General features: G+C 43.1%; 1 protein-coding gene across 1 annotated transcript in view; it reads left to right on the forward strand.

Annotated features, from left to right (window-relative positions):
* atp8b5a (ATPase phospholipid transporting 8B5a) overlaps positions 1-9,368 on the forward strand; it is a 32,131-nt gene extending 22,763 nt beyond the window's left edge. The window contains exons 21-28 of the mRNA XM_062542737.1: positions 198-336; positions 1,227-1,410; positions 2,257-2,480; positions 2,758-2,841; positions 3,263-3,508; positions 3,832-3,970; positions 4,436-4,566; positions 6,136-9,368. Coding sequence (XP_062398721.1) covers positions 198-336; positions 1,227-1,410; positions 2,257-2,480; positions 2,758-2,841; positions 3,263-3,508; positions 3,832-3,970; positions 4,436-4,566; positions 6,136-6,456 — 1,468 coding nt within the window. The 3' untranslated portion in view covers positions 6,457-9,368. The remainder of the gene's footprint in view (positions 1-197; positions 337-1,226; positions 1,411-2,256; positions 2,481-2,757; positions 2,842-3,262; positions 3,509-3,831; positions 3,971-4,435; positions 4,567-6,135) is intronic.
* Positions 9,369-10,904: the final 1,536 nt, after the last annotated feature.

Genomic DNA, 10,904 nt, shown 5'->3' on the forward strand with positions numbered 1-10,904 from the left:
AAGAACCCCTCCTGTAGATTTCAAGGTTTAAACTTCACAAGTGATCCACCCCATGGTGCATATCTCAGCAGGTTTCACCAGATCAAACTGAATGCCCAATTCAGATCTCTTGGGGAAGGGTTTCCCTCAGTAAACAAGGTGGTTGTGTGTCTGTTTTCAATGCATGCATTGAATTCATAAGTGTTCATCCACAACAGGAAGGCAAGAACCTCCATGAAGCCCGATGCGCAAGAAGATACGTTTGTCTCAAGAACAATTCTGGGAAACACGCCTAAGTTCGTCGCCGACGAAACCGTCAGTGGAGAATATGGGCTTGTCATCAATGGGCATAGTCTGGTGAGAGACCATTCCATTCCATAACTCCTCTACTTATCCTGTGGGCCCCCAATGTGTCTCCATCTCTGTGGCCTCCGTGGGCCGTGTCTGTGGACTCGCCCAAAGGTGGACACATGGGGCAAGAAGTCTGTGGACTCGCCCAAAGGTGGACACATGGGGCAAGTAGTCTGTGGACGCGCCCAAAGGTGGACACATGGGGCAAGTAGTCTGTGGACTCGCCCAAAGGTGGACACATGGGGCAAGAAGTCTGTGGACTCGCCCAAAGGTGGACACATGGGGCAAGTAGAAGGGTCATAATCCACTGCCATTATGATATTGCTGAGCAGAGGTCCTACTATTAAATACTACAGTAGTAGTACTGTAGGCACTAATACTAAATTCGGGCCCTATGACAGACAATAATTCTGGGCATCATCCTACCTGATAATATATAGTCCTACTTGTATATAATCGTCCTACGTGATAATATACTGTATAGTCCTACTAGTATAGTCCTACCCGAGAATATGTAGTCCTACTAGTATATAATCGTCCTACCCGATAATATATAGTATTATGGAGGGGGCTCTCTGGGGGCCCCCTGTCAGTGCTGAGCCCTTAGAATCGCCCTAACTTTCCCGCTCCTACTGGCGCCCCTGTTGCCAAGCCCTTTATCAGAAAAATATATTTTTCAGTCCGGGAAAATAACCCCATGGCTTTCCCCTCATCAGATTCCAACTGCCTGCTGCATATCACTGTCTGTATCTCCCCCAGAGTGTTATTGCAGTAGAGAATGTGGGTCTCTCAACTAACAGGAGCCTTGCTAGTTGAAAAATAAAAATACAGTATCAGGTAGTAGATCTCAAATGCTCTGTTGTATCGGGAGTGTTGACATGCCTTATCACCTGCAGGCTTATGCCCTTGAGCCCAGCATGGAGGTGGAGTTCCTGCGCACCGCCTGCATGTGCAAGACCATCATCTGCTGTCGCGTCACCCCCCTGCAGAAGGCCCAGGTGGTGGAGCTGGTCAAGAAATACAAAAGGGCCGTGACCTTGGCTATCGGAGACGGAGCCAATGACGTCAGTATGATTAAAGGTAAGGGATATATTGGTAGTCTATATTGACAAGCATGCATGGCTACATCTGCAGGCCTGTGTGTGTGTGTGTGTGTGTGTGTGTGTGTGTGTGTGTGTGTGTGTGTGTCTGTGTGTCTGTGTGTCTGTGTGTCTGTGTGTGTGTGTGTGTGTGTCTGTCTGTCTCTGTGTCCTTGAGCAATTGAGAATTTGAAAACTATAAACGGTGACTAATAGCAGCAGTGATTAGAGCAGGCTGAAATATTTGCTCCGGGTTTGTTATTTTCACATCATGTTATTTTTGCTTACCTTCTCACCGATCAAATAAAAAAAAATAAAAAAAATCAGACACTTTACTAGGTCTACATTTACTACTACTGTACGTCCTCATCTGGCCTTTTACCCATTACTCATTTATTTTGTGCTGTTTGTCTGTGTTTATCTGCTGTAATGACACAGACATTTACATTCATAATCTTACAATCATAATCTAGCATTAAAAAGTGCTCTCTGTAGTTGTGAGTCATCTTGGACACACCATTAGATCTGTGATGGACTGTTCCCCATTTGGCATACAGTGTCACACTTGGTACAAAATAGTAATCCGAGACACCGGCCTGCCACTAGGTCCTGATTTTTGACAATGCATCAGGAGCAACTGTTTCCTCACATCCTGTTTTTTTTATAGGGTAATAAAATGAAATGTATATTGTCATTATTTATACGGCTTTTTAGATATTATTATAGGGTAATAATATAATATATATATATATATTGTTATTATTTACAGGGCATTTTAGAATGTTTCACATGAAAATCTCCGCACAGCTCCTTTAAGTTGTTTCCCCTCCTATGCGTCCTCTTGCAGCTGCTCACATCGGCGTGGGCATCAGTGGGCAGGAGGGCATGCAGGCGGTGCTGGCGTCGGACTACTCCTTCGCCCAGTTCCGCTTCCTGCAGCGCCTCCTGCTGGTGCACGGCCGCTGGTCCTACCTGCGCATGTGCAAGTTCCTGCGCTACTTCTTCTACAAGAACTTCACCTTCACCCTGGTCCACTTCTGGTACGCCTTCTTCTGCGGCTTCTCTGCCCAGGTGAGACGCCTCAAACGCCGCGTGAAGTTAGACAGTGTACCGTTAAGTGCAGCCAGGGACTGCAGATGAAAATTAGTCTGTGACTAAATCTGGTGCATTTTACGTGTTCTATAAGGCCATGTTGATTAATGTACATTGTCCCTTTCTTAAATAAATGAAACATAAGTTAACTTCATTATATTAATTCTGAAATGGAAAATGTAAGCAATTTTTCTCTATCAGGGTGGTTCATTAAAATTGTGTTCCTGATTATTTGCATGATGTTCTGTATTTGCAGACAGTCTATAATGAATGGTTCATCACTCTCTTTAACCTGGTGTACACCGCCCTGCCCGTCTTGGGTATGAGTCTGTTTGACCAGGTAAGAGGAAATGTGGGCATGGAAGTGACATAACATGGTGTATGAAACACATCAGTGGCTCAATATCTTTAGAAAACATCCTGTAGGAAGCAGTTGAATCCAAGAAAAAAAAGAAAGAAATACAGAGATAGCTTAAGATGTCATGTCATTTGGGGAGTCAAATGAAACCATCTCAGCGCACCCCAGACGTCCCCGGTTTTGGGGGACAGTCTCCATTTTAGGTTGCCTGCGCCGGAAAAATACAGAGAAACTACCCATATCCCCGTTTTTGAGGATAAAATTGAATGTTTTTCAATGAGATTGATAGTCAAACTGAAAATGTCCCCGTTTTTACCCCGTTTTTGGGATCATGTCCCCCCGTTTTGGTCTCGGACATCTGGTCACCTTACCCTTGCCTGGCCCCTCCCCCTTTTGTGCGCAGGACGTGAGTGACAGCTGGAGCTCTGAGTACCCGCAGCTGTACGTGCCGGGCCAGCTGAACCTGTACTTCAGCAAGACGGCGTTCGTCAAGTGCGTGCTGCACAGCTGCTACTGCTCGCTGGTGCTCTTCTTCATCCCCTACGGCGCCATGTACGACACCGTGCGCCACGACGGCAGGGACGTGGCCGACTACCAGTCCTTCGCCGTGCTGGCGCAGACCTGTCTGCTCATAGCCGTCTGCATACAGGTGTGTGTGTGTGTGTGTGTGTGTGTGTGTGTGTGTCTGTGTCTGTGTTTGTGGGTGCTTGTGTGTTTATTTACAGGTGTTTGTGTGTTTTTATTTGCGTGTGTGTGTGTGTGTGTGTTCTCATTAGCAGACATTGTTGTATTCACCAGAATGAACCAAAATGACCATAGAGAAATATCATTCTCCGTATAAATTAAAACATATTACAAAAGCTTTCTACATCTTTGTACATGTTACAATAATGCTTCTGTAATGTGTTTTCATTTTGTTTGTCCTTGTGGTCTCCCATTCACTGTCTGACTCTCACTTCTTGTCTTTACCAGCTGGTCCTGGACATGTCATACTGGACAGTGGTAAACCATATTTTTGTGTGGGGCAGTTTAACCATGTACTTTGTGGTCACCTTTACCATGTACAGCAATGGCATGTTCCTCATCTTTGCACCCTCCTTCCCTTTCATCGGTGAGTCTTAAGTCGCCCACAAACTATAAAATGACATTTATTATCTCAACAGGGTTAGTTATGTCACATGATTATGTCCCGTTTATCTACACTGATACTCTGATTTATTATGTCTCCTAGTTTTGAAATGTACCCACAGCCATTATTAGATTAGCATCCACTCTGTTGATTTCAACCACATCCGTTTGTGTGTGTGTGCATGTGTGAGAGTGTGTGCGTGTGTGTGTGTGTGTGTGTGTGTGTGTGTGTGTGTGTGTGCGTGCTGTGGTTTAAAAGTGTCAGCCAAATGTATTGTAATGTAATGTAATGTAATGTGTGTGTGTGTGTGTGTGTGTGTGCGTGTGTGTGTGTGCATGTGTGTGTGTGTGTATGTGTGTGTGCGCATGTGCGTGCGTGTGTGTGTGTGTGTGTGTGTGTGTGTGTGTGTGTGTGTGTGTGTGTGTGTGTGTTTGTCCTAATGTTCAGGTTCTGCTAGGAACTCGTTACAGCAGCTGAACGTGTGGCTGACCATCCTGCTAACGTCCATCCTGTGTGTGCTGCCCGTGCTGACCCACCGCTTCCTGCTCATCCAGCTCCAGCCCACCATCAACGACCGGGTAGGACACCACACACACACACACCAGCCACACACTGCAAACACATCCTGTTGCTTTGACTACGTGATGTCAATGTGTAGTGTTAAGATCACTATTTCATAATCTGGATTCTACATATTATATACAGTAGCTTCACCCTGGGTTATGTTGAGTGCAATCATTTTTTTTTACAATGTAGGTCCATAAAGGTAAAAAATCACCGCTCATCCGTGTGAGGTGCAGGATTAAAAGTGACTGGATATCTAAGGGAAGAATCCGCACACTACAAGTCTTTGTGAAAATAGCTTTACTGGTAGCTAGCTTTCGGTCGCTGAAGAAGGTCTAACGACCGAAAGCTAGCTACCAGTAAAGCTATTTTCACAAAGACTTGTAGTGTGCGGATTCTTCCCTTAGAGATACAATGTAGGTCCATAAAATACCAATTTGTTGGATTCTCTGATCGTTGAGAAAATCCGAGACATACTGTACTAGACATACAGACCAACATTCTGGCTCCTTCTATTATCACTGATGTTCCATGACCCTCTTGATGGTAAACAAACACAGGCCTAGGCCTACTTAGTGTCGACAGTACGTCTGGTCAGGCATCTGGTGTTAGACAATATCATTTACAATGGTATGGACCTATCCCTGTCATATTTTACACACAGGAGTAACATATGAACACATCAGAATACAGTGAGAATAACCCAGATTCCTACAATGTGTAGTGTCAAGATTATTACTTACATAATCTAGACATATTGTAAAGCTTCATCTGCCAAAGCAACAAGATGACTTGACTGGTTTATGTTGAGTGCAATCGGTTTTTTTTTTACAAAGTAAGTCCATAAACTTCCACTTCTAACAAAGGTGTTCCATATCCGTGTAAAACCATTTTATTGCTGTTACTTACTGTGCCAAGAATTGTACTGGGTTTGAATGTCAAAGTAGTGGGTCATGATTATGTGCCCGACGAGCCATCACATCAGTGCAGTGATTCTCAAAGTGTGGGGCGAGACATGACAGGTGAGGCACGAGGTACAGGAGGACATTTGTTTTCTTGTGCCCATCTTTGATAATGCCTTTATTTTTTTGACAAAGAAGATCATAGATCAAAACAAACATAGATCAGAACAAAATAGCCACAAACAAACGTAAGTCATAAACAAATCGACATAGGAATTAATATAACATCTGAGACCAGAAATGTGGGCTAGTGTGGAACCAAGATGAAAAAAAGTATTTTAAAGTTACCATTCTGCCGGGTTGATGGAGTCAGACGAAGCTTGAAAATTCCCCACCTTCAAAGTTCATATAAGTGCTGATGCTTTGTAAATGTTGTAAATGGTTCTCAGGTGTGATGTTTTGTATGGCTCTCAGCTGTAAATGTTCTGTACGGCTCTCAGGTGTAAATGTTCTGTACGGCTCTCAGGTGTAAATGTTCTGTACGGTTCTCAGGTGTGATGTTCTGTATGGTTCTCAGCTGTAAATGTTATGTGTGGTTCTCAGGTATAAATATTCTGTGTGGTTCTCAGGTATAAATATTCTGTGTGGTTCTCAGGTATAAATATTCTGTGTGGTTCCCAGGTGCGGCTGAAGGTCCTGCAGGCCAAAGCAGCTCCTCCTCCTCCGCGGAGACGCACCCGCATCCGGCGCACCAGCACCCGCCGCTCGGGCTACGCCTTCTCGCACGCGCAGGGCTACGGCGACCTGGTGACGTCGCGCCGCTACCTTCACCGGCCCGCCAAGCCGCGCTCCAGCGGCTTCACCCCGACCGGCCGCTCGCTGGGCTTCAACCCCACGGGCCGCTCGGCCGGCTACAGCCCGACCGGACGCAACCAGAGCCCCAAGCAGGAAGTGGAGGCCACCTCTCTGCAGATGTACCGCACCAGGGACATGGCCTTCTGACACTTGAGAGCATCCCGCGCTCGCAAAACCAACAGTTACAGATGCTGCTTAACAAGCGGAGCCTTCTGCAGCCTCATGCATTCAGATCGCTCTACGGCATTCAGAACACACTGTGTATTGTGCGCGTGCTCTACCATGAGAACATTATAATGCTTGATTGTTGAGCGCAAAGGTGTGGACAGTGAATGACGCATGGAGACAATGGGAGAATCATACTGAGTATACTACTATGCATTCTTATAATGGCAATATCACTATCAGGAACCAACACTTCTTCTGTTGTGGGAAAGAATACCAGACATAGTGCCGAGGGGACTGAGAAATGAAACATCCCCATGATGCTGGAAGACCCTGTTAGCAGACAATAGCAAAGCACGATCCCAGTCCATAATTGCACCAGACGCCTTACTTGAATGCGGCTAACCTGTATTCCAGGTATCACCGGAACACTACTGTCAGTGAGGACGTAGACATGAAGACACGATGACCACTGCCATTGTATTGAGCATTTGGCATGTGTTTAAATTTCTCAGCACAGTAGCTGTCGCCTGGAAATATTGACCTGCCTTCAGCTGAAAGTGAGGACAGCAAACTGTATAGTTATATATAGATAGAGAAATCTGATCAGGTCATACCCTCTTAATTCCACTTTTGTTGAGATGGCACACTCATACAAACCACTCACATAAGGGTGTACTAGGCCTATGCCTCAAATGAAAATGTTTAATGGGTGATCAGCTTGCTTTTTTTTTTAACAAACAAACTCCAAAGAACAGACCTCAGAATGTAATGTTTATTTTGAAATGAGCACACTTAATTTTTTACCATAAGGGAATTTGCTAGAACATATGATGCAGTGTGGTCACAGTTTATGTTGTTTAATACAGTGTGTTCTGGTTATCTCTACGTTGTCTACTGGAGCTGTACTGTATTTGTGTAGCCTGACAGGGACTTAGCTGATAGCCAGTATCTAGGCCTAAGGTTTGGTTGACATAAGTGTTTTAAATGTTACAAACCAAAAAGACCAAATTTGTAAGACCAAATTTAACAATTCTTTGCAATACAAGAATTTTATAGCAGCTGAAGTCAGACTCGAGTCGAGCCCTTTAATGTATCAAGCACTTCTGTCATGCCAGCTTAGTACAATGAAAATGCTGTTCAACTCAACTTCAGCTTACATTATTTCATCAAAGTTTCACTAGCATGTAGCATCATAGCCACTGTGGTACGCAGTCATTTCCATCCGTGTTAACTGATTAAAGGGTCAAACACACGTGCTTCTCCACTAAACCCACGGCCACTTTCCATACACTAAAAAAAGACCACTCTCTCCCCTACGTTTCTGTCTGAGAAGGATTCTTTATAGTATTGTATATATAGCACCCCTAGTGTATTGCTAGCCTGACTTCACTCTTCTTTGGCAAGGTGAAGCGAACTGAAATTGAGAGGAAGTACGCAGACAGGCAGAGTCAGGCTAGTGTACTGCAGCCTTCGTAAGAATGAGTAAGTACGCAGACAGGCAGAGTCAGGCTAGGGTACTGCAGCCTTCATAAGGAGTAGAAAGAGGGATAGAAATCATCTCTTGGTGTTTTATCTTGGTGTCATAATGAAAACAATGAGGAAAAATCCAGCCATGATTTTGTTAAAAATTTTGATTTCTTTATGATGTTTTATTTCTTCTCAGAATAAATGAACTGCCCTTGAAGGTTGGATTTTTAGGGGTCCAAACACAGAAGCTGTTGGATCTCTATTGTTTTTCTACTGATTCTTCCTCGTTATTATTTGTCTGTGCATGATCTCACAAAACTTGTATGTCCATAGATTGCTCATATCTGTCCATAGACGGCATTATAATAAGCAGGTTTACGTTTTCTTTGCTCATACTGTATCTCCGGAACCATCCTTGAGAGTTATCACATCTAACCAAGTCATGGCAATTACCACCAAATTTTCCCTAAAAACTTGAAAGTGAAACTGATCTAATCTCCTCCAAGGCTGTTCATCTGAATCAAATACAAATTCCACATACCATGTTGACAAAAGTGATTTTTAATCGGAAACATACTCATTAACCAAGTTTCCAGGTGTGGCCCAGTATGGTTCTATTGCCTAATGCCCATACAGTATCATCTCCTTTAAAAGCCCAATCTTTGGTACACACAATCATCAATAGGGAGTGTTAAGACTAGCCTGTCTCTCGCCAGACCCTTGTAGTTCCGCCATGCTCCACCAGAGGCGTTTCGCTGAGCTCCACACAGCGAGCTACAGGATCTGGCGAAAGTCAGGTTATGTTAAGACTGCCAAGTGTCAACATCTCAATATTGATACAAGTAAGCAAGTAAATGTGGCATCCATCAGTAGGTTACATTGACATTATTTGTGAGAGAGATTTGTGTAATGTTACAGGGAAATGAAAGGAATGAAGGTCTTTATATCTTTTCTCCACTGCAGGGCTGGTGGTAGTTAGGTTATGTGTGTTTACAAGATATAAAACTAAATGGTTGACAAAGCCAAAAACACCATTTAGTAATTTCTTGGTCAAATTAATATTCAGCATAGGTTTAGATTCATACTGGGCCCAAGCTAGGCTTTGACCCAAAGAGAACTTGAAAGATTTGAGGATGCTGAGGTCTGTCTAAGGCTTCTGAGGCAGAGGTGTGTACTGTATCCATGCTCTGAATCCATGATTTCAGTCATGACTATCACAGTTATTGTACTCATTTATAGACACTGCATTTTCAGACTGGACACTAGCCTTGAACATGATATGTATTTCAGAGATACCAAGTTGTTTTAAATAGCTTCATTTGCCTTCTATGTGCCTTCTTATATGTAATAGAATTATCTCTCAAGTTTCATTACAAATGACTATTTTCTTTTTTAAATGAAAATATTTCAGAATAAATAATTGTGCCTGACACAATTGTACTGTTGGTCATTTATATTGTATTGCATGTGTTTGTGTAATGTGTAATATTACATCATATGATTTTTAATCCCAAATTATTATTTGCAACAAAGAAAGTCAGAACCATTAGTTAGAACTGCTTCCAGCGCAGTGTGGTCATATAGGTTTTGTCAGGTTTTTTGTTTGTTTGTTTGCTTTTTGGGGGGGGGGGGGGGGGGGGGGGTATACTGCCCTACAAAGCCAAAGAGCAGTAACTGCATTTTTTGTGAAGTTCACTTTTTTACACCAATATAAAAAGCCAAATCCTCTGATCTGATGAGTTAAAATCTCATTGATCTACTGAAACAGCTCGTGGAGATACAGGGGTTTCATAGATTTTTGGTTAACAATCCCCAGGACACTGAAACACCGGGACACATGTAAGATATTGGGCATGTAGCCCATCTAAGCTAATATGGAATGTAAGCTTTTGGTCCCGGGCTCCAAGCAGTTGTCTTGGAATAACTCCCCAACCACTGCATCCAAGATGACATCATTCTTGCAGTACGCTGGTCTCAAGGAGGCACACCAACCCAGCCCATAATGACTCACTTGTGAAAGATGTAAATGCAAAATTTGGGCCCTTCCTTATTTGTCAGGGACAATGCAGCGCACATTATTACATACATAGCTATCACAGTCAATGCCATAACAATGTCTGTAGATGTGTTACATAAAAGGTTTCTAGCCAGTTGGCTAATTTGCAACCCCAGTCAGATGAGAAGGTGTGAACCGCACTGAAATATATCATGATCTGATATATTGACCAGGGGTGCTATATTATTCATTTTCTCTCAAGAGCAGCTTCTCTTCTAGTTTTGAAATTGTCTACACTTGGCCACGTTTGCTCTCGTGTCCTTGGCTCACTCAACAGAACTGTCGCCAACAGACCATCAGAATTCAGCAGCCAAAACAATTGTGTGCCAATATCTTGAGGTGAGAAGGTTCAAAACAAAATTTGACATGCTGTGTTACAACCACTTTCATAACATGTATGGATGATAAATATTAAATGGCAAGTAACAGATGTGAGGCCATTGAGACCAAATGCAGACAAATTATATCAGTGGTAGTAACTTGATAAGATGATAAATAGATAACACATATTTAAAGTAAGTGCAAACAGAAGGGATGGGCATTGAAACCTGAGGTAAACAGTCACAGTCCAAGTGCAAAAATAAATAAGAGCCATGGTGAAATATTCCATGTCTGTACATATGTGTGTATGTGTGTGTGTATGGACACCAAGGAATTTGAAGCTTGAGACTCATTCTACCTTTTGAAGACCTCATGTGATGGGTGTGTGCTTGACTCCTTTTGCCTTTTGTTATGTTGAGAAGCATGATTTATTTTCTTTGGATAATAGGCCTACATGCAACACCTGTGGCAGTCGTCATACCACCATATGGTAAATTCAGTCCATTAATTGGTCCCAAACCAAATGAGATCCTGAGTGTACACTGCAGTTTGCTTCCTTGACAGTTATTGTGTAGTAAAACTG

This window comes from Sardina pilchardus, chromosome 8 (assembly GCF_963854185.1).
Source record: "Sardina pilchardus chromosome 8, fSarPil1.1, whole genome shotgun sequence".
Taxonomy (NCBI): Eukaryota; Metazoa; Chordata; class Actinopteri; order Clupeiformes; family Clupeidae; genus Sardina; species Sardina pilchardus.